Here is a 25,022-nt window from a genome sequence, read left to right as displayed (position 1 = left end):
TGTGCAATCAGAGAGGTCTGTCTGGGTTTTTTGCTCACCACCTCCGCAACAGACAGGATAACTGCTTCCAATTCCCACTGTTGTTTGGCGGTCAAATTGGGACCGAAGTTAAGGGTTGTTTTGTGAGCAGAGAGTGAACGGGGATGTCTGGAGGAGAGATCGGGATCCATATCCTTCCAGAGTTTCATCAGGTTTACATGATATACCCATCCACTCTGTTGACGATTGGTTTGTTTCACCAAATAATCGACAAGCCCTTTCCTCTCCTTAACTTCATAAGGGCCTTGCCAATGGGCCAGTAATTTTGAGTTGGAGGAAGGGATGAGAACCCTAGCACAATCGTCTGAGCAGAACTCCCGAAGAGACATGCTGCAGACACAATAATACACACACACACAATTTCTGTTAACATGCTGTGGCCATATTCAGGTATTTCAGGTATGGCACATTTAACTTTCTTTAGTTATTCATTTGGATGTGTAGTGTGACATTGTGTGCTGTGCAGCCTCGTTCGTGGTCCTGCTGAGTTGTGTCATTGTTATTAGGTGAATTTACAGCTTTGGGTATGCTTAAAAGGAATTCTTTTCACCTCCTTTTAACTGGTTACTCCATCCATTAAGTTAAACTTTGGGCCCAAGACAGGAACAACACCCTGAGCGCCAGTCACACCCTTTAGACGAAATGTATGTTTTACTGTTCATTTCTTCACAGACGTAGCTGACATTTTATTTTAACCACATATTGACTATGGGAGTATCGTCGTAACTGAGAGTGACAGACACCACATATAGCTAGAGACGGGGCATCATTCACTTTTACCAGAAGCCTAGTGATGTCTTTAAATACCAAAGTATAGTCTGGTTTTATGGAATGTTTTTCTCCTGCAACAGGTTCTGTTTATTTTTAGCACATGTAAAGTGTTATCAGTACACACGATATACATTTGTATGTTTAACACAGGTCTTTTTAGGACATTTTTCAGGTTTATCCATCGTGACCTCGGGCTTGCTCCCAGGTTAATGAGTACACTGTGACTCTTTGCTGTTTAAACCACCACTCCCACTGTGAGTACTACCTTCATGAGGCGAAGGATTGGTTTAGAAATTTCAAACTGTGTCACCCATCCAATCGTTCCCACCATCTTTTAAGTTAAATTCACTCGTGGTTCTCTTCAGATGTCTGGCTCTGCGATAAACAAATATCAGGCACCTTTCTATTCTGCATATTTCAAAACCAATATAAAAAAATATTTCATGTCACACACGTGCGCATGGGAGGCAGCTAAAGGGCTTGAGTAAGGGCAATTCCGAATCAGACCAGGATGTGGCAGAGTGCACGGACTCTTTTTCTTCCTTTCCTGCAGACCATTCAAGGGAGATTCCACCTGGCCCTCTCGACGCCATTTCCGGGTCCGAGCCTATGAGCCCGACCTCTTTGACCTCACTTCCTGTCTTCCCCTTTAAAAGCCTCCACCTTTTCCTTATTCCCTCAATTCTGTTTTGGACTCGGTTTTCTGCACATCAGTGCTGTGTAACATTTTTACGATTTTGCAGCCAGGATACCAATTATACGGGTGCCTGCCCCCTTGCTATGACTTGTGGTCAAGTTTGTGACAATCAGAATGAACAACATTTTTTTCAGCTTAAAGCAAATTGTAAGAAGTAACCTAACAGTAGTTGTGTTGTCAGGTGTACAGAATTCAGTGAAGTTTTTCCTTACATGTCTGACCAATAAGCATCACGGTGACACTCTCTGGCGCCATGATTAGCATGTATAACAACCTCCCCCCAACACTTCTGTCTTCCTTACATGAAAAATTTCAGAATATATTTGTCACAATTTATATATTTCTTTGTTTTTGTGGCAGATGAAATTTGTTTTGAGTATATGTAAAGTATCACATGAACAATGTAAAAATGTTGGATTTGAATAGACAGTAGGGTGGTTGAAATTCAAAAGTACACCATTTGACGAGGCTCTGGGAGTCCTAGTGGACTCCTGACTACAGGTAAAATTCCGTTACAACGAACTACCAGGGACCTAAAAAATATTTTGTAGTAATGAAAATTTCATAGTAATGAGATTCTGTATTTGTCACTATAGTGCTTTCTTTAACTTGCGTCCAGGCATTTGCAATCATTTCAACAGTTTCTTTCACGTTAATTTTAATCTGCTCCTGTCTACAAGTTATGCTGATGAGAATTTTTCTCAGCATTTCCTTGCGATAATACATTCAGGGTGCGAATGACGCCCAAATCCAATGGCTTAAGCACTGCTGTGCAATTGGGTGGGAGGAATTCAACGTGAACATTATCTAAATGTGGAAGCATGCTGTGGGCAGTACAGTTATCAATCAGAAGTCAAATCATCCTTTTCTTCTTCATATTGTGAGGTTTCTGAACTCTTTTGGGTTCCCCCACCCAATGGGAACGACACGCTGAATGCGTCCCGAAGCGCGATTGCCGCATCTGTGAAAGATTGTTTGTCCATTGCCAGGGTATGGCAACTGCAGGCTCACAGCGCTGCAGTGAAGTGCCCCAGAAGCAAATCCTTAAAGATCGGGGTCTCGCTATACGTCCCTGTCTTGCACCCCAAAGACAAGGCTGAGTCTCAGTACTTTAGCAAAACCAGCTTTATTCAGCTTGAAACAGGAACAGCATGGTTATTTACTGTAGTGTGATCTGCCACTCTCCTATAAACAGACACAGCAGTCAGACAGGGTCGTGGCCAGGTTAGTGGCCAAGTAATCCTGTTCCCTGCATTTACAATGTACCGTGCATCACCCATCGAGATTTTTTCTTTTTGCTTTGGTGGCGAGCCGCTGCACAGCTGTGAGCCTGCTGTTGCCCCGGCAATGGATAAAGAGTGTTCCATAGACACGGTGATCGCAGTTCGGGACGCTGTTTGGCGTGGTGTTCAGTTGGGGGAGGTCCCAAGAGAGTTTAGAAACCTCACATTTTCTTGAATGAGTGCCACATTAATAGGAATGTTTCATGAACGAGCATCACTGAACCACATAAAAACGGCTTTTTTGACGTCTTCAAATGCAGCAGTTCGCATACATTTGCAACCCAAGATTTTTTTTGCTTGGTCTGTCAAGAAAGTTGACAGTGTCGATGGTGAAATTCCGAATTCACTGGCAACGTCTTTTTTCTTTTTGCCAGGATCGAGAGCCGCAAAAATGTAAGTTTTTTTTTTCTTTCTAATATGAACTGTTACCGTTTTTCGTGTGTGCCATTTCTATAGGGGGGTGACAATGAGTTAAATTCCAATGGATGTTTTTCAAATGTTGACGAGCGATAAGCAAAAGGTATCACTGAAAACCACCGAAAACAAAAACAGCAAAAAAAGAGTACGAGGAAAGTTTGAAGAAAGAAATTAAATTATGTTTCTACAAGGGGGCTCCGCCCCCTGCTCGTTTCGCTCGCCTACCCCTGGCGTTGGGTATCCTGAAATACATTACTCAAGCTCGTTCGTTTTGGAGCTGTGCCCGCATTGCCAATGGCATTTCAGACGCGCGTTGTAGGCGCCTCCGTTCATTGAGTTTATCCAGGCGGCCTCGTGTTTGTATATCCGTCAGTCGAGCTCGTTCGTTTTGAAACCGTGCCTGCTTTGCCTCCGCAGTTTCAGACGCGCGTTGTAGGCGCCTGCGTTCATTGATCGTATCCAGGTGGGTCGTGTTCAGCGTTTTGTACGATCCCAAGCAGCACATTATTCCTAACTTCACTCCGCAGTAGTGCCACGCACAATATGGCGGTGACGCCTGCGCCTTCACTACGCAGTAGTGCCACTCACAATATGGCGGTGATGCCTGTGCCTTCCGTATTATGTCGGGTTTCACCATGCTGTGTAGGCGCCTTTGCCTTTCGTACTTTCCCGCGCCTTCCAACGCGCGATGTAGGTGCATGCACCTTCCAGGTCTGCCTCCGCTGTGTGGTGTGGACGTGTAACTGTTGTTTTTTTCTGCTTTCATATTCTGTATCTCGCTGTGCATGTGTTTCGTGCCTAGGTTTTTTTGAAGCTGTTGAATTGCAGTTTTCATTATCTCTAACCTGCTCTCCATGTGTTTGGCCCCGTTCTTTAACCTCTTTATGACGTTTTACTTTGTTTTCTACTCTGTCTTTTATTTCTGACCTCGCTTTATCCTGCTTTTGTTTCAATGACACCTGGTCCGTGATGATTATATTCTCCCTTTTTCGAGTACTAATTTCCATTTGTTTGCGATACTGTGATCTTTACTGTACTGTCAATAATGCATCACTGTAATGTGATCCACCTATGCTGTATAGTTTGGACGTGTGAGGATGACGTACGTTTAATACGGAGTGTCTGCCCGTGTCACTCTGGGGCCCCCCACTGTTAATATGGAGCTCCTTCCGTACTATTATGCGGTGCATTGTGGACCACTGCGGACTCCGTGGTGTTTCCCGTTTTACTTTGTGGCTCGGTCAGTCGAGCTGTTTCTTTTTGGAGCTGTGCCTGCCTGGTTTGCGGCATGTCAGACGGTTCGTAGTCTCTCCCGTTTCGCTCTGAGGCGGGGGGGCTTTGTGTGGCGCCTGCGCACGTTCGTAATCTCTCCCATTTCACTCTGGGGAGGGGGGCTTTGTGTGGCGCCTGTGTACTATGTCTCCTGCGTCCACGGGCATGTCCCTGCGTCCATATCCGGTTTACCATTCTCGGTTAGTAATTTGCGACATGTCAGACGGTTCGTAGTCTCTCCCGTTTCGCTCTGGGGCGGGGGGGCTTTGTGTGGTGCCTGCACACGTTCGTAGTCTCTCCCGTTTCACTCTGGGGAGGGGGGCTTTGTGTGGCGCCTGCGCACTATGTCTCCTGCGTCCACGGGCATGTCCCTGCGTCCATATCCGGTTTACCATTCTCGGTTAGTAATATGGATTTGGGGATCGTTGTGCACAACTGAGCTGCGACCACAGAACTAACTTCTCTGTGGACGATTCATTCAGGCATTTCAAGGTCTTTTGGGCACTTTGTTGTAATGAAAGAATCTGCTGAATGTATTTCGTAGTAACGAGATTTCTGTAGACTCGTGTCATATGGGGAAACTAGCGGGACCATAAAAATACTTTGTTGTAATGAAAATTTCGTTGTAACGTAATTTGACCTGTATTTACATCCAGACAATGGACAGAAATGATGAAGAAACTAATGTTGGGTTATATTGTGCCCTGATGTGTGGAGTGTAAGTCAAGGGAGGTTATTCTTAAGCTTTGTAACACACTGGTAAGGTCTTACCTGGAGTACTGTGCTCAGTTTTGGTCTCCGTGTTACAAAAAAGACAAAGTAGTGCTAGAAAAAGTCCAGAGAAGAGCAACTACATCGGTTAGTTTTGGGATTTAGAGGTCTAAGATTAGGGTTAGGGTTAGGGTTAGGGATTGCAGGAGTTGAAATCTTTTCAGATGAAGCAAACAGAGATTTTTAAATTGTTTGAAAAAAATATAATTAAAAAAACACAACTTTAAAAATAAAAATAAATTAATAAACAGTGAAGACTCACTAATGTGCTTGTATTGTTTACTGAAGTGCCTTGTTATATACAGTGTTTTTAGTTTTTCCATCTTTAGCTAATATATAAAGGTTCTTAGGACTTTGTACACTTGAACAAGCCACATAAACTTGTCCATGTGAGAAGCAGGCAGTGTCCAAATTGATTCCAGCAAATTTCAATGATTGTCCTTGAGATTTATTTATCGATATGGCAAAAGCCAAATGAACCGGAAATATTTGGTCTATACTTTACTTTACCTTCGATTTTGATAACTTAATTAAATTAGTTTTTTGATTATGAATGTATTAAAAAATACTTCCTATTACTTTTTAATGAAAAAATTGTAACACCAACACGTTTGCTACGATGCTTTGAAACAAATGACATTTCGTTCATTAATGAATAAACAAAAATCGCAAAGAGAGCCACCAAATCCACGAAATAAATATAGGGTGTTTATGGTAGATAAATAATAAACTTGCTTACTTATCTTCGCCTATATTCATCAAAATATAATCACGGAATACGTTCAAGGTAGTGTAAAAACGATGGAAAAAGCGAAGCCTTTTTTAAGGTTTTTTGACAGATTCATTTTTGTTTTGAGGTGCAGTAATAAGTTTTTACATGCAGAATTTTTGACGACGAACAAAAAAATGTCAAATAAATTAATACTATTATTAGGTTGATTTAATTCTATTGCCACTACAACATTGTTACAATAAGAATAATGCAAGTTGAAAATATAGTTAACAAAAACATTAAACGACAAACAAATAATACTACGGATTTTTCATGATAAACCTTTACGGAGCACACCAGAAACGTTCCGAGCGTCAACTGGATGATAACATACATACAAGGCCGCAGGACTGTTACAGCCTACCTTATATATAAGATTAATGTGGCTTGTTTTTCTTTCACAACAGGATAGATGAGCTTATTGGTGTGAATGTTGTCATCACAATTATTGTAATTGTCTAATTTAGAGCATCCACAGCCAGACATCCATCCATCCATCCATATCAGGGTTGTGAATAAGCTGGAGTCCATCCGAACACATGTAGGGTGCAAGGCAGAAATATGCCCAGGACAGGGTGCCAGTCCATCACAGGGTGAAAACACACCCACACATGGATCAATTTAACATCCCAAATTCACTTAACCTCTATGTGTTACTGGAGCACCCAGAGGAAACCCAGGCAGACACTTGGAGAACATAGAAACTCCATGTTAGGAAGGACCAGGGATGTGAACCCCAGCCTCCTTGTGAGCTCCCACAGCCATAGGTGTGAATTTATCTTTGGTCATGAGGGTTGTTCTTTTTCTTTCCTCATCTATTTTTGTTTTCTTTTTTTTCCTCCCACAGAATGGTGTGGTATTGGTGCACTGCAATGCTGGGGTGTCCCGCGCACCTTCTATCGTCATCGGATACCTAATGTCTGTGGACGGCCTAACTTTTGAAGATGCCTTTTCACGAGTTAAGATGGCAAGACCTGCAATTTGTCCGAATCCTGGTTTCTTGGAGCAGCTGAAGCAGTACAAGCCTACTTTGAAGAGGGAAGATCATGTGTCATCCTAGAGAGCAAGGGCTTACAAGTAAATCGGTGCTTAGATTATTGTTAAGAAAAGTCTGAAGGTACTTACAAGTAAATCGGTGCTTAGATTATTATTAAGGAAAATCTGAAGGTGCTGTCAATGTACATAACTAAAGATGAATGCTTTATTTATAAAGTACACTCCATTCATACTAAACAGGACAAAGAGAAGTGCAATTTTCTTTACAGGAGTAGTAGCAGCAGCTTTTTTGTTTAATTTTAAAATGAGAAAATGAAACCTGGGCATCATTTGTATTTATACAGAATTTATACAGTTTGCATTTTATATACAAAAAAATGTTACAAAATCATTTCCTTGTCTATATTGTTTTGTTCTGATGAAATTTGAAGTGGTAACAGGCTGAGCAGGGCAGAGCGGACTTCCATTTCCTCAGCTTCCCCTGGTGAGGATCTCCTGGTGATGTCAGGCCAAGCAAAAGATGTAATATATCAAGTGTGTCCTGAATCTACTTGCAGTGGCCTGTTTTTGGAAAAACGTTCAGCTCAAACTGGCTCCCCTTGATCATGAGAAGCAGCAGCTGTACTCAGAGACTCTTATCGATTACCAAGGTCAGTGCTTTTGAAATGGCCTGTTGGCTCCTCTTTAAGCAGACTTCTTGTACCATCTGTATAAAATAAAATCGTAATATCCTCTGTCTTTGGAATCTTCTGACTTAATTTCATGATTGATAGATAGATTTTGATTTTAGTATAGATAGATAGATAGATAGATAGATAGATAGATAGATAGATAGATAGATAGATAGATAGATAGATAGATAGATAGTGAAAGGCACTATATACAGTGAGGAAAATAAGTATTGAACTCAGTAAATATATTTCTAATGGGGCTATTGACATGAAATTTTCACCAGATGTCAGTAACAACCCAAGTAATCCACACATACAAAGACATCAAAACAAATAAGTCCATAAATTAAGCTATGTGTAATAAAGTGAATGACACAGTAAATAAGTATTGAACACACTTACTGAAATTTATTTAAAACTTAGTAGAAAAGCCTTTGTTGGTAATGACAGCTTCAAGGCGCCTCCTGTATGGAGAAGCGAGTCGCTTGCATTGCTCAGGTGAGATTTTGGCCTGTTCTTCCACATAAACTGTCTTCAAATTTTGAAGGTTTTGGGGGCCTCTTCTATGAACTCTGATCTTCAGTTCTTTCCATAGATTTTCATTTGGATTCAAGTCGGGTGATTGACTGACTGGGCCATTCTAGAAGCTTCTTTATTTTCTTTATTCTGTGAAACCATTTTAAAGTTTCCTTGGCTGTGTGTTTGAGATCCTTGTCTTTCTGAAATGTCCCCCCTCATTTCATTTCAACTTCAGCATTATGTGAAGTCTGTCAGTACCATATGCTGAAAAACAGTAATAATAATAATAATAATAATAATAAATTTTATTTATATTGCACTTTATATTTTAGCAATCCCAAAGTGCTACAGAGTAAAAATAGAAAAATAAAAAACAGAAGAATCTATAGAATACTGTAGTTAGAGAGAAATTCAGGATCCAAGTTGGATTTTTTCAGTAGAGGTCTGATGACAGCACTTTTTAGTGCAGAAGGAATATGGCCAGCCAGGAGGGACTGATTTATGATCCTGGTGATAAGTGGAGAGACGGCAGAAATGTTGGCCCTCAACAAGGGTGAGGGGAAAGGGTCCAGGGAACTAGTAGACAGTTTCATTTTCCTGATGACATCCTCCACCTCTTCCCGTGTGGCAACAGAGAAAGAGCAAAGAGGCTGGACAGTCTCAGACAATGAGTCAACAGTTGAGAAGGGCAAGATACCCTTGGTAGAGAGGTGTAAACGGATATTATCAACTTTTTGTTTAAAAAAGTTGATATACATGTTGCACCTCTCATCGGTGGTCTCAGAATGGACTGGTAAAGGAGGTTTGAGAAGATGATTTATAGTAGAAAAAAGTTTTTTAGGGTTCCTGGAGCCATTTCTGATGATAGTGGAATAAAACTTGGACCGTGCAACCTTCAGGGCTTCTGCATACGCCCTCATGTGTAAACAGTAAACCACCATGATGTTCCCACTTCCAAACTTCACTGTTGCTGTGGTGTTTATGGGGTGATGTACAGTGCCATTTCTCCTCCAAACATGGTGTGTGCAATGACATCCAAAGAGTTCAATGTTGGTCTCCTCTGACCAGACTCTATTCTCCCAGTTATTTCATTGGCTTGTCCAAATGTTGTGCAGCAAACTTTCAACGAGCTTCAATGTGCTTTTTCTTCAGCAGTGAGCGTGCATAGAGGCCATGGCGGTGGAGTTCATTACTTCTTGTTTTCTTTGAAACAACTGGACCTGCTAATTCCAGGTCTTTCTGAAGCTCTCTGTCATTGGTCCTTGGTTCTTGAACAACTCTTCTGATTCTTCTTTGGACTCCTCTGTCAGAAATCTTGTGAGGAGCACCTGGTCGAGGCCAGTGTTTGGTGAAATGATGGTCTTTCCACTTCTGGATTATGGCCCCCAACAGTGTTCACTGGAACATTCAGAAATATGTCTGTCGCCAACGCCATCAATGATAAGGTTGTGAAGGTCTTGAGAGAACTCTTTGCTTTTACCCATCATGAGATGCTTCTTGTGTGTGACACCTTCGTAATGATAGGCCACCACTTAGGACTAAACCAGCTGATACTCCTGTGCACTGACAGGAGGCTATCAGGATTGATAGAGGTCAGTTGGTTTCTTGGCTTTCCAGGCCTTTTTTGTACCTCCTTTTCTTCAGGTGTTCAATACTTATTCCCTGTGTCATTCCACTCTATTACACATAATTTATGGACGTATTTGTTTTGATTTCTTTGTATGTGTGGATTACTTGGGTTGTTACTGACATCTGGTGTAAATTTCATGTCAATAGCCCCATTAGAAATATATTTACTGAGAAAAACATTGATGCGTTCAGTAATTAGGAGGAATGCTGAAGTGCGTTCGGATGGCACGTTGTGTAGTGATGATGGATTCATTGTTTTTGAAGAACGCTACAAGGGATCGCCTATCCAAGGACCCCCCCCAAACCTACGCCAATCCCACTCGGCTGCCTCTGCCTTGCACAGTGACCTTGCGAAATGGGGTACTTCATTTTGGCTCACCCTGTATTAATACCTATTTCATTTATTTGGAACTTACCAAAGAGTTTACTTTGTGTTCTCCTCTAAAACCTGAAAGATAGGTAGGTACATTTACAGGTGCATCTCAATAAATGAGAATATCAGTAATTCAATTCAAAGAGTGAAACTCCTATCTCTCTATTATAAAAAAAAAAATCTTTGGGAGGGAGACTAGGGAGACAAGACGTGATCTTCTCGGAAGACCATTTGAAGTCCCGCGAGAGACACTTTAACTTGCTCCCAGCTCTTAAAACGACTACAAGCGACAAGCAAAACACGCAGCTCGCCAGCAGATGATCCGACTGCTTCTCCTTGCGTGTGTTCAGCCACCCTAACCAATCCACCCCACCAAACACCGCCCCCCGACCGAAGTCCCGCGAGTGGCAGAGACGCGAAGTTTCAAAAGGACAACTGCTGTACAGGCTTTAAAATGATCGACGGGCAGCGCGACAGCAGCAGAAAGACAGCAGATGATCCGATGGCATCTCCTTAGCATGCTGTTGTGATGTAAGATTTTGCATATAACTTGATAAATATTTTGTATATCTTTATTTGTATGTTAGGCAAAGCAATGTAATTTAGTGTTACATTAGTGAGAAGCATTCATGTTTACCCCCTCTCCCCCCCCCCTTGCGACTGAGTCAGTTTGAATTTTATGATGGAATTGGGGGGAAGTACCTGAAACAAGTTTGGCTAATGTTTCTCTGAAGTCTCTCCCTTCAACCCCCGCAAGAAAGCCAGGCTGCCTAACTACCAAGCTTTACCTTAACATATGGTCTTGGGGGGTGGCAGGTGTTAAGATGTTCTATTTCCCCATTGGTCTGAAGTATGGCTGTTTGGAATTGGCTTGTGTCAGAAGCCTTTAAGTACCATGATGTCGTATTGGCTCTAGGGGTTGGACAGAGAATCTATAAATTTACTTGCTTAACCTCACACTCTCTCTTACTAACATCTGATGAAGGAGCATCTCTCTCTCTCTTACCAAACTGATGAACTGAAAGGATAACACAATGGAGAGCACAGCTCGGCAGCCATATTGAACAGGCATGCGGCAAGCTGACCACAAATGATGCCTTAACTGGAGACATTTTAAGTAACTAACAAGACAACTACACATCACAATTTAATCAGGTTGTATGGTTGCCAATATTCAAATGTACTTTGCATATCTATATATATAATTCACTAAGCCGCCAGTGAGTAAGACACCCATGGAGCACGCATGACGGAGCCACGGCCACCAACTCTAAGTCCATTGGATACGATGACAACTCGCAGAGCCACGCCCACCAACTCAGACGCGACGACTCACAAAACACGGTGTCATTCATGTTCGTCTGTGCTACAGTCCACATGCACCTCTGAGCCACGTTGACTTTTCGGTTACGATGCACGACTACATGCACCATCGCAAACTGTTTTACACGCTATATACAGTGATTCGCATCCGCAACAAACATGCGTCTTCTTAGATGGTCCTGCAGGAACACGGAAAACGTTTCCCCATCTACCAAAACTCCTTATTCCCCGGCCTGCGTCCACCCTCGCTCTCCAGGCATTCACACTGCCTGCTCATGTGCCCGGACGCAACAACTCACCAACCACCCCGTAAGTCGCTTTCGTCTGTGCTACAGTCCACATGCACCTCTGAGCCATGTTGATTTTTCAATATTCTTTTCGGTTACGACACACGACTGCGTCCACCATAGAAAACCATGGGAAAGGAACAACGAAGCCCCGCCCACAAACTCTAACCCTCCACCCACGTGATAGGGAACGCACCTCAGAGCACCGCCCGCCAACTCGAAACGTCCTCCCACGTCCACCCTCGCTCTCGAGGCACGGCTTACTCATGTGCCCACCCCCAACAGCTCACCAAACACATCCTCACTTGCTTTGGTCTGTGCTACAGTCCACATCCAGCTGTGAGCCACGTTGACTGTTCATTTGCCCTCCATGGCTACCGCTTCAAATGTATTTCATGGAAACAACACTTCTTTCAATGTTATACAAATTCCTGCATCAGGTAACTGTTTGTTTCTATCTGTCGGGTTTTTCTGGAAAAATGTCATTGACGAAACTGTTGCTCTCAAACTTTGCAACATGGCTGTTGGCTTTGTTTGCCAACATTGGGATAACTTCGGCGATGTGGTGTCCATTGTTGTTAGTTACAGAAGCATTGTTATACAGTCTGCTCAACAATACGCTGACTACATGAATACGTCCGGAGTCTATGGTGGCGAGGCAGAAATTGTAGCAATGTCCCAAATGCTTCCAGCTACTATTACCATTTACTTCCGAGAACATCCTCATGCCTCTCCTCAAGTTTACAATCCGGCCCAACGTCTCTCCATATCCCTGCTCTTTAGCGGTCCTTTGGATCATGGGCATTACGAGGTTCTCATGCCTCTCAAATACACACGTGATAACCTTCTGGTGACATCTTTTGACGCTGTCGGTATGTACACACAGGGTGCACACCCACTTGCTCGCCACACTAATGTGACGTCACCTGCCCACTCTCCTCTTCCTGAAAAACATTTCAAGACACACTCCCCTGAACACATGCATTCCACACAGGACTTTCAATGCACCTTTTGTTCCAAAAGCTTCCGAGTGCAGAGATATCTGAACGCACATTTAAAAAAACACAACACTAAACGAATGATGCGATGTGAACATTGCCAGCAATGCTTCAAAACAACTTTCAAAAAGATATGCCTGTATCTGCCAAAACCAGTTTTCTGTCACGGACAGTTTTATGTTGTTCTCTCCAGAGTTCCATCTTTTCATTCACTCACAGTCGTATCCTCAAACCCACCCCATTTGGACAACTGTGTCGTTCAGGAAGTGTTCACCCATCAATAAACAATTATGCTGCGTATGCTACGCCACAGGTCGGCTAGTACTTTATAAACAGTGGTAAGTCTGTGAGATCTGAGGCATTCTGACAAAGTCTACATATTAATAATACAATAGGGGAAAGTAGAGTAATATATTACTCTACCAAGACAAAACACATGCGTTCAGCCGCCCCCCCCCCCTCACAATGCGAGCAGCGTTATACGTCCTGTGTGAAAGAAATGGATGTAACCACGCCCGGGGCCGGAAATAAAGGACAAGTATTGTTTTTACAACGTCACGCGAGACCAGGCAGTGAGACATCATTTAAAACAAGTCCACGGACATCTAACCTCGCAGTTGTTGGATTGCTTTTGGCAGACAAGCATCATGTGCTCTGAGCTCTTAAAACAACGACAAGCGACAAGCAAAACAGGCAGCTCACCAGCAGCAGAAAGCCAGCAGATGATCTGACGGCATCTCCTTAGCGTGCATTCAGCCGACCCCCCTTCACAATACGAACAGTGTTATATGTCCTGCGAGAAAGAGATGTAACCACTCCCGGGGCCGGAAATAAAGGACAAGTATTGTTTTTACAAAAGCTTTAAGGTAAAAGTGAAAATAATGCATATGTAACAATTCTCACGAAACTAACACTGTCTTTAAATTGTATATCCGGTAAACCAAACCTGGGGGTGGGCGAGCGAGGCAAGCAGGGGGCAATGCCCCCTAGTATTATATACAGTACAGTGGAACCTTGGTTTGCGAGTAACTTGGTTTACGAGTGTTTTGCAAGACGACCAAAAATTTTTAATACATTTTCACTTGATAAACGAGCGAGGTCTTGCAGTACGAGTAGTATGTACTGTATACGCTTTGTCTGCTGAGCGTCATGTGATCACAACTGAGCTGGTGGTTCTTCTCTCTCTCTCACAGCGGGATTGTGGGCAATCATCTCCTATTCTCCGTCTGAGTCGGTGTGCCTCACTCATACAGTCAACATCCGTACGAGCGTATAGTGTTTACTACAGCATTAGCATTGTGACTGTGTGCGTGCGCGCTCGTGTGTGCGTGTGTGTGTGCGCGCGTCCGTGTGTGCTGTGACATGCGAGTCCCCGTCTTGCACCCTAAAACACGAAGCTGAGTCTCAGTACTTTAGCAACACCAGCTTTATTCAAGCTTGAAACAGCAACAGTGCGGTTATTTATACACAGACACAGCAGTCAGGCAGGGCCCTGCACATTTATAATGTTCCTTGTTCCTCGTATCTCCCATTGACGGCAGGCGTTTATAGCATGTCCGCAATCTTTTTGGATTCGCTTTTACGGAGAACTGCTACAGTGCTGGGAGACTGCGATTGCTTTGGGATGCTCTTCCGCGTGTCGTCCCGTTGGGTGCAATCCCACAAGAGTTTAGAAACTCACTCACACCAGCCATGATTCTTTTCAAAGGTAAAGTGCAAGTTCATTTCTTTTATGTATTTTTACTTTATATTTTGTATTAATCATTTTTATATGAATAGTTTTGGGGTGTGGAACAAATCATCTGTGTTTCCATTATTTCTTATGGGGAAATTCACTTTGATAAACGAGTGCTCTGGACTACGAGCACGTTTCCGGAACGAATTATGCTCGCAAACCGAGGTTCCACTGTATATTCATTACATACAGTGTGATATACTGTATTTCACGCATTTATTTCTTTTCATTTTGCTGATTATGGCCTACAGGTAATGAAAACTCAAACTTCAGTATCTCAGAAAATTAAAATATTACATAGGACCAATAAAAAAAAGATTTTTAATACTGAAATGTTGGCCTACTGAAAAGTATGTCCATGTAGGCACTCAAAACGGGACTGCACCTAATTTTGTTGTATTTGTTACAATGACAATAAAGATATTCTTTATACTTGGTCGGGGCTCCTTTTCCATGAATGACTGCATCAGTGCAGCGTGGCATGGAGGCGATCAGCCTGTGGCACTGCTGAGGTGTTATGGCAGCCCAGGATGCTTTGATCGTGGCCTTCAGCTCATCTGCATTGTTGGAAACTGGAGTTCCTGAACACAACCCTTTTGGGTTCCAAGGGGGCCAGCTGGGGGAATATGGTTCCAAATTTGTGGGACTCCCATCTGAACCAGAAGTGCTTCCTATGGACCATGTCCCTGGCCCAGGAGTGCTGCCGGGTAAAAGATAAAAGGAGGTGAATGAGGCTTGATGAGAGGAGTGTGGAGGAAGAAAATGATGATGGGTTGTTTACACTTTAGTTTTCTTAATTTATCTGTGAAGCTGACATTTATTAATAAAATGGGACTATATTTGAATCTGTGACCGGTTTGGGTGTGATCGTGTCTGGGGTTTGGGTCTCACTGGCACCCCCTGCTGGTTGCAGTAAAGACTTGCTGGGTATTACCAACAATGAACTGAGCTCAACAGAGACGTGGTGCTGAATAAACGGATGACCTGGGAAAACAAGAAGTATTCATCTTTGCCAGGATGAGCGGAAGATGGTGCTCCTTCATCCAGGTTTCAAGGTCAGTGAGACGTGCAGGGATTCTGTTCGGGTTTTGATTTAAAATAAACTTGCAAACCTTTCTGAATACAGTGGAACCTCGGTTCACGACCGTAATTCGTTCCAAAACTCTGGTCGTAAACCGAGTTGGTCGTGAACCGAAGCAATTTCTCCCATAAGATTGTATGTAAATTTCCCATTGGGATTAATAAAGTATCTATCTATCTATCTATCTATCTATCTATCTATCTATCTATCTATCTATCTATCTATCTATCTATCTATCTATCTATCTATCTATCTATCTATCTATCTATCTATCTATCTATCTATCTGTGTAAATACAATTAATCCATTCCAGACCATACGAACTGTATGTAAATATATATATTTTTTAGTTTTTAAGCACAAATATAGTTAATTATACCATAGAATGCACAGCGTAATGGTAAACTAAATGTAAAAACATTGAATAACACCGAAAAAACCTTGAACAACACAGAAAACTAACACTGCAATAATTCGCGCTGTAGTGCTAGGAACTGCTCGTTAAAAACACTTTTTTTAATGAGTTTTAAGCACAGGGGAAAAAATTAACATTTGAAAAATCAGTAATTTAATAAACCACCAAGAAAAGTAACATTGCAACAATGCAGGCTACGAACCGATCGCTGTAAACAGAAATGAAAACAAAAACAAGCCTTCTCTACCTTATGCGTCCCTCGCTCGCTCTCTTGCTTGCTCTCTCTTCCACGCCTGTGTGTGTGTGTGTGTGTGCGTCTCTCTTTTGCGAGCCTGGAGTGCCTGTGTGTGTGCGCGCGCGGCTCTCTCTGTCTCGCGCTGCACTGCCTGTGTGTGTGTCGCGTGTTCTCTCGCTCTCTCTCTTGCTCGCTGCACAGGAAATGCACAGGGAGAGACTGAACATGTACAAACCGAAAGGGAACCTGGCTTGTTCGTATACCGAGTGTGTGGTCGTGAACCGGGGCAAAAGTTTGGCGAACTTTTTGGTCGTAAACCGAGTTGTATGTGTACCGAGACGTTCGTGAACCGAGGTTCCACTGTACCTGTTTTCAGTTTGTTGTTAGCGGTTATTAAGCCAGCAGATGACAAACTGAAGCACACAAGGATAAAAACAAAAAAAAAAAAGAAAACACTGGCACCCTTGGGGTCAAAAAAAATTTTGGATTCCAAAGTAGTCTAACTTATCCGTTTGCCCCTAAGAGCAACTATGCAAAATTTGGACTAGATTGGGTAACGTGATTAGGATTGTATAAGGAATAGACAGACATGTTTTACAGTAATCCCTCCTCCATCGCGGGGGTTGCGTTCCAGAGCCACCCGCGAAATAAGAAAATCCACGAAATATTATTTTAAAGATATCAAGCGTCTCCGATATCACATATGTTACAGCCATTACGACAGACAGGCCACAAGCAAGAAATACGTAGAATGCAAGAAAAATTGTATACAGTAAAATGTGTGTACAGTGACACTAAACTATGTACATGTAGTAAGTACTGTACGTAAATAATTAATTATGGTTACTCACCAACAATGACACGATGACTTTTCCGATAACGATGAGTTTAATTTTACTGCACAACAAAGGAGAGCGTTACAGCTCTTCTAAAGGAGCCTCTTCAGGCTACTGTGTAGCACCACCATTGTTCTCCTTCCAGCACTCTTCAATCCAAATCCCTAAAGCAGATTCCATCCAGACTACTGCCTTATCACGTCCACTTGCAACTTGTTTTGCGCCCTGGTTAAACGACACTGCGGCCGTAGATCTTATATGCTTTTCCTCCTTTTTAAATAAAAAGAATCGTGGACTCATTGATGCTGTACTGGTGTCCTGCAGCGGTGTAGCTGTTCCCTTCCTTCAACATATCCAAAACTTTTACCTTTTCTGCAATCATTTGCATCTTCTGTTGGTGCTTGGACACGGCCCCTGAAGCATTAGCACGTTAATGCTGAATGAGTGAGATGAGACTTCCTGGTTAATGCCGCACTCCGTCGCTGAGCCAATCAGCAGCACACAGGAACTTAACCGCGTGCTCTGATTGGGTAGCTTCTCGGCCATCCGCCAATAGCGTCCCTTGTTTGAATTCAAATGTGCAAATCAACTGAGGAAGCACACGTACTGTAGACTGCAGACATCCGTGAAGCAGTGAAAAATCCGCGATATATATTCACATATGCTTACATTTAAAATCCGCGATGGAGTGAAGCCGCGAAAGACGAAGCGCGATATAGCGAGGGATCACTGTATTCTTTATTTATTTATTATATTCAGTATATATAATATATATTGTGACAGATTTAGGGTCCCCGTGACCCCTTGAACCCTCAGACCACACGTTAGACACCAGGTAAAAGTCCAAATATTATATTTATTAGGACAAAACGTGCACAAAGTACCCTCTTCTCCACAATCTTCAAATAAACACAATCAATAAACAATAAATCAATAATCCTCCTCACTCCCAGATGCGTTGCCACCCTTCCACCCAACTCAGCTCAACGTCTGGGATTTCCCATAGTCCTTTTATAGTCCTTGACCTGGAAGTGTTTCGCTCTCTCTGTCCACATGACTAGGAACACTTCCAGTCATAAAAACTCCACTTCTTCACCCCGGAAGCACGTCGTTCCTTTCAGTCATGTGTTCATGACGCACTTCTTGGCTATAGGGCACGTAGCACTCTGTGAGCCTCCCTCCAGCAGCTCCTAGTGATCCCCATGGTATCCAGCAAGGCTGTTTATAAAAACTACAATGTCCATATGGCCCTGTTGGAATTTGGGGCACTTCCATGTTGTTGGGAGAGCTCCATCTAGCGGCTTGGAGGTGTGGACCGGAATATTTGGCCGGCCATCCCTCACAATATATATATATATATATATATATGGTCTAATTCTACAAAGGTTTGAGGCAACACCGTGACCTTGTATATTATAAGGACAAGTATTAAAGCCTTTTCAGCAAAACATAATGTCAGTCAGGAAATGAGTCAAAGACCAGACTAGCCAAGATGGCGACGCTTCCAGATAAATGCCAGCCAGGCTGGAAGAGGTGGGTCCAGTGGGATGGACGGAGGAAATGATGTCAGAGGTGATCTGGCTGTCAATCATCCAATCTGTAGAGGGAGAAAGAGAAGGTGTTAGTGTACACAAGGCGCAGGTCTGTGGCTATATGTATAGTTTGAAAGTCCCTAAAGTCTCACTGTCTACCACACTACTTGGTCGCTTATTCCAAGTGTCTATCGTTCTTTGTGTAAAGAAAAACTTCCTAATGTTTCTGCGAAATTTACCCTAAACAAGTTTCCAACTGTGTCCCTGTGTTCTCGATGAACTCATTTTAAAATAACAGTTTCGATCCACTGGACTAATTTACATCATCATTTTAAACACTTCAGTCAGATCTCCTCTTAACCCAGCCACAGGGGATGCACAAACAAATGTGTTTCTTCATGCCAGTCCCAAGCCCGGATAAATGGGGAGGGTTACGTCAGGAAGGGCATCCGGTGTAAAATCTTGCCAAATCAATATGCAGACAACAATACAAATTTCCATACTGGATCAATTGAGCCCCAGTTTAACAACGGCCTCCACCAGTACTGTTAGCCAACAGGTTCCTGGTGGAAATTGAGCTACTGTTGGCCGAAGAAGGAGAAGAAGAGGGGGAGACGTGTCCGGAGGAAAGATGAGAGCAGGAAGGTAAAGAGAGTGGAACTGAGTAGGAACTTTGAATGCTGGCAGTATGACTGGTAAGGGGAGAGAGTTAGCAGATATGATGGAGAGAAGGAAGGCTGATATATTGTGCATACAAGAGACTAAATGGAAGGGGAGTAAGGCGAGGAGGATCAGAGGTGGATTCAAATTGTTCTATCATGGTGTGGATGGGAGGAGAAATTGAGTAGAAGTTATTCTGAAGGAACAGCATGTCAAGAGTGTTTGGGAGGTGAAAAGAGTGTCAGACGGAGTGATGATTATGAAGCTGGAAATTGGAAGTGTGATGATGAATGTTGTTAGTGCATGTGCCCTGCAAGTTGGGTGTGCAATGGGTGAGAAAGAAGATTTTTGGAGTGAGCTGGATGAAGTGATGGACAGTGTACCCAAGGGATAGAAAGTGGTGATTGGAGAGGATTTCAATGAACATGTTGGAGAAGGGAACAGTGGAGACGAGGAGGTGATGGGTAGGTATGGTGTCAAGTAGAGGAATGAAGAAGGTCAGAGGATAGTGGACTTTTCCAAAAGGACGGACATGGCTGTGGTGAAGACGTATTTTAAGAAGAGGGAGGAACACAGGGTGATGTACAAGAGTGGAGGAAGATGCACACAGGTAGATGACATCCTATGCAAAAGAGTCAATCTGAAGGAGATTGAAGACTGCAAAGTGGTGGCAGGGGAAAGTGTAGTTAAGCAGCATAGGATGGTGGTCTGTAGGATGACGTTGGAGATCAAGAAGAGGAAGAGAGTGAGGGCAGAGCCAAGGATCAAATGGTGGAAGTTGAAAAAGGAAGACTGCAAGGTTACGTTTAGGGAGGAGGTGAGACAGGCACTGGGGGGTAGGGAAGAGTCACCAGACAGCTGGGAAACTACAGCAGATGTAGTAAGGGTGACAGCAAGAAGGGTGCTTGGTGTGACAACTGGACAGAGGAAGGAGGAAAAGGAAACCTGGTGGTGGAATGAGGAAATACAGGAGAGTATACAGAGGAAGAGGATGGCGAAGAAGAAGTGGGATAGTCAGAGAGATGCAGAAAGTAGACAAGAGTACAAGGAGATAAGGCTTAAGGTGAAGAGAGAGGTGGCGGAGGCTAAAGAAAAGGCATATGATGAGTTGTATGAGAGGTTGGACACTAAGGAGGGAGAAAAGGACCGGTGGGCTACAAAGAGGGGCTGAACTGGGAAAGATGTGCAGCCGGTTTACGGTGATAAAGGATAAAGATGGAAACGTACTCACAAGCGAGGAGAGGGTGTTGAGTAGTTGGAAAGAAGACTTTGAGAAGCTGAAGAATGAAGAGAACGAGAGAGAGAAGAGTTTGGATGATGTGGAGATAGTGAATTAGGAAATGCAATGGATTAGCAAGGAGGAAGTAAAGACAGCGATGAAGAGGATGAAAAATGGAAAAGCCGTTGGTCCAGATGACATACCTGTGGAAGCATGGAGGTGTTTAGGAGAGATGGCAGTGGAGTTTCTAACCAGATTTTTTAATGGAATCTTGGAAAGTGAGAGGATGCCTGAGGAGTAGAGAAGAAGTGTACTGGTGCTGATATTTAAGAATAAAGGAGATAAAATTGATGAGCCACAGCATGAAGTTATGGGAAAGAGTAGTGGAAGCTCAGTTAAGAAGTGATGTGATGATTAGTGAGCAGCAGTGTGGTGTCATGACAGGAAAGAGAACCACAGATGAGATGTTTGCTCTGAGGATGTTGATGGAGAAGTAGAGAGAAGGTCAGAAGGAGTTGCATTGTGTCTTTGTGGACCTGAAGAAAGCATATGACAGGCTAAGGAGAGGAGCTGTGGTATTGTATGAGGAAGTTGGGAGTGGCATAGAAGTACATAAGAGTTGTAAAGGATATGTACGAGGGAAGTGTGACAGTGGTGAGGTCTGCGGTGGGAGTGACGGAGGTGGGATTACATCAGGGATCACCTCTGAGCCCTTTCTTATTTGCAGTGGTGATGGACAGGCTGACAGACGAGATTAGACAGGAGTCCTTGTGAACTGTGATGTTTGCTGATGACATTGTGATCTGTAGTGAGAGTAGGGAGCAGGTTGAGGAGACCCTGGAGAGGTGGAGATATGAGAGGAGAGGAATGAAGGTCAGTAGGACTACCAAGACAGAATACATGAGTGTGAATGAGAGGGAGGTCAGTGGAATGGTGAGGATGAAGGGAGTAGAGTTGGCGAAGGTGGAGGAGTTTAAATACTTGGGATTAACATTACAGAGTAATGGAGATTGTGGAAGAGAAGTGAAGAACAGAGTGCAGGCAGGGTGGAGTGGGTGGAGAAGAGTGTCAGGAGTGATTTGTGACAGACGGGTATCAGCAAGAGTGACAGAGAAGGTCTACAGGACAGTAGTGAGACCAGCTATGTTATATGGGCAGGAGACGGAGGCACAGGAGCAGAGCTGGAGGTGGCAGAATTAAAGATACTGAGATGTGCATTGGGTGTGACGAGGATGGACAGGATTAGAAATGAGGACATTAGATGGTCAGCTCAAGTTGGATGGAGGGGAGACAGTGGAGAGGCGAGATGGTGTTGGTTTGGACATGTGCAGAGGAGAGATGAGGGGTATACAGAGAAGGATGCTAAGGGTAGAGCTGACAGGTAAGAAGAGAAGAGGAAGGCCTAAGAGAAGGTTTATGGATGTGGTGAGAGAGGACATGCAGGTGATGGGTGTAATGGAGCAAGATGGAGGGGACAGAAAGATATGGAAGAAGATAATCTGCTGTGGCGACCCCTAATGGAAGCAACCAAAAGAAGAAGTCAGGTCTCCTCTTAATCTTCTTTTGCTTAAACTGTAAAGGCTCAGCTCTTTTAATCTTTCCTCATAACTCATATGTAGCTCTGAATGAGCCTAGTCGCTCTTCGACTCTTCACCTTTTTGTAGCCTGGATACCAAAACTGCACACAGGACTCCAGATGAGGCCTCACCAGTGTGTTATAAAGCCTGAGCCGAACCTCCTGTGTAGCACATCAAGGTGCTATATAACCTGACAGTATGTTAGACTTATTAATGTCTTCTGAACATTGCCTGGCAGTCAATAGTGTCGAGTCCACTACAACTCCTAAATCCTTCTCATAAGGTGGACTCTCGATTTTCAGACCTCCCATTGTGTATTCAAACCTCACATTTTTACTTCCTATCTGTAATTCTTTACATTTACTGACATTAAATGTCATAAATGCCATAAATCTGCCCAAGCCTGTCTGCTATCCAAGTCCTTCTGTGATGATATAATGGATTCCAAATTATCTGCTAATCCACCTATCTTGATATCTTCTGCAAACTTAACCAGCTTGTTCCTTATATTCCTATCTAAATCATTTATAGATATTAAAAATAGTAGCTGCCCCAGCACTGCCCCTTGCTGGTCACCACTCTTCACATCAGATAGTATTGTTGTTAGCCATGTGCATCACTTCATGGCTGCAATCTTCTAATGGCTATGTCCATCTTGCTTAAGCACCAAGTCACAAAGCAAATGCCATCTTAAGTTAGTTTCATGAACAAGACAACGAGTTCAGTTGCCATCAGCGGCCTTCCCAGTCTGGTAGAAAAGAGCTTCTCAATTATTCTGGTAACATGACCCACCGTTTCTCAAATTGTGAGCCTTGGTAAATCCAGCATGATGGTCAGAATGGAGGGACTGGTTGGGTCAAGCGCATTCATTGGAGTGGAGACCCACCATGTGACCCACTCACGACCCACCACAACCCTCTACCAATATAAACAACAGCAACTCCCCGGTGGCACCCATGACCCTTCTAAACTGGGATGAAGCCGACCAAGAGGTTCACAGCATGAAGGTGCCACTGGCAAATCTGCAAAAAAAAAAAAAAACTGATGGAGTCACGTCGACTTGAACCTCAATGCCAAAGGAATGTTTCCAGCATCTTATGGAATTCATGCCATGAATAATTGAGGCTGGTTTGAGTGCACAAGGAGACCATTTCGGTGGTCTTAAGAATCTGCTCAGTGGGTGCGTTTTAGATGTGTGATAAGAACTGCCCCAAAATAACAGACAGAGCCGGGCACTCACCTGGCGTAAAACTCATCACCAGGTATGAACTAGTTATTTCTTGACAAAGTGCCAGTCTGCTTGTATGTTTGCACATAAACGACTGCGGCGGTCAAAGTTTAGAAAGATTTCATTGTTTCAATACCTCAGTAAATAGGGAGAGGTTTGTGTTCACATCGATAAAAACCAGCAGGAAAACTTGTGAGCTTGCAGGTAAGTCCGGCCTCGCTGTTGACGTGACATGCTGTATGCACTCGCTCGCTGGCTGGCCTCCCACACTGATCAACTTATGTACTTTTTTCTTTTATTTTATTGACTTTATACAGTAAATCACCTGCAGTGGGCTGACACTGTGCCCGGGGTTTGTTCCTGCCTTGCACCCTGTGGTCAGGTCAGGGCCCAGGGGGCACTACAGTACACTGTTATTTCCATGGCGCACCAGTTGAAAAACACTTGTGTAGAGTAGAATTAATTATCAAGTCGCTGATGATGATGAACAATTGAGGGTGGCATTTGCACAGTCTGAACACAATTTGTGTTAAAGTCTTCAGCAGTGAATTCGAAAAATACTCGTTTTACTTTGACCCATCCGTGGTTTATAGGCTATGCCAATTTGAGAATTAACACAACATTTGTTTTCTGTTGTTATTTTTGGAGGAGCTTATACTCTAATACATTGGCCTCGCTTTCTTATTGACTTCTTTTCAACTGACCTTTAAGGAAGCCATAGATAGATATGAAAGGCACTATATGGTAGATAGATAGATAGATATGAAAGGCACTATATGATGATGATAGATAGATAGATAGATAGATAGATAGATAGATAGATAGATAGATATGAAAGGCACTATATGATAGATAGATAGATAGATAGATAGAGTGCATCCGGAAAGTATTCCCAGCGCTTCATCACTTTTTGCACATTTTGTTATGTTACAGCCTTATTTCAAAATGGATTAAATTCATTTTTTTCCTCAGAATTCTACACACAACACCCCATAATGACAACATGAAAAAAGTTTACTTGAGGTTTTTGCAAATTTATTAAAAATAAAAAAATTGAGAAAGCACATGTACATAAGTATTCACAGCCTTTGCCATGAAGCTCCAAATTGAGCTCAGGTGCATCCTGTTTCCCCTGATCATCCTTGAGATGTTTCTGCAGCTTCATTGGAGTCCACCTGTGGTAAATTCAGTTGACTGGACCTGATTTGGAAAGGCACACACCTGTCTATATAAGGTCCCACAGTTGACAGTTCATGTCAGAGCACAAACCAAGCATGAAGGCAAAGGAATTGTCTGTAGACCTCCGAGACAGGATTGTCTCGAGGCACAAATCTGGGGAAGGTTACAGAAAAATTTCTGCTGCTTTGAAAATCCCAATGAGCACAGTGGCCTCCATCATCTGTAAGTGGAAGAAGTTCAAAACCACCAGGACTCTTCCTAGAGCTGGCCGGCCATCTAAACTGAGCGATTGGGGGAGAAGGGCCTTAGTCAGGGTGGTGACCAAGAATCCGATGGTCACTCTGTCAGAGCTCCAGAGGTCCTCTGTGGAGAGAGGAGAACCTTCCAGAAGGACAACCATCTCTGCAGCAATCCACCAATCAGGCCTGTATGGTAGAGTGGCCAGACGGAAACCACTCCTTAGTAAAAGGCACATGGCGGCCCGCCTGGAGTTTGTCAAAAGGCACC

The 25,022-nt window shown here is 43.2% G+C and overlaps 1 protein-coding gene across 2 annotated transcripts in view; it reads left to right on the top strand.

The window, feature by feature from the left end:
- Positions 1 to 7,754, top strand: part of dusp19a (dual specificity phosphatase 19a) — a 36,074-nt gene extending 28,320 nt beyond the window's left edge. The window contains exons 4-5 of one of the 2 annotated variants that reach the window (XR_007935542.1): positions 6,870 to 7,139; positions 7,190 to 7,754. Coding sequence is in view for 1 of the 2 variants with exons in the window: in XM_028806220.2 (XP_028662053.1) it covers positions 6,870 to 7,082 (213 nt within the window). In the remaining variant the exon portion in view is untranslated. Of the gene's footprint in view, positions 1 to 6,869 lie in introns of both variants that reach the window. The other variant, XM_028806220.2, reaches the window with a different exon arrangement.
- The last annotated feature ends 17,268 nt before the right edge of the window (positions 7,755 to 25,022 follow it).

The sequence above is a fragment of the Erpetoichthys calabaricus genome, chromosome 8 (genome assembly GCF_900747795.2).
Source record: "Erpetoichthys calabaricus chromosome 8, fErpCal1.3, whole genome shotgun sequence".
Classification (NCBI taxonomy): domain Eukaryota; kingdom Metazoa; phylum Chordata; class Cladistia; order Polypteriformes; family Polypteridae; genus Erpetoichthys; species Erpetoichthys calabaricus.
The sequence above is the reverse complement of the archived record's forward strand: the minus strand, read 5'-3'. Positions and strand labels throughout refer to the sequence as shown.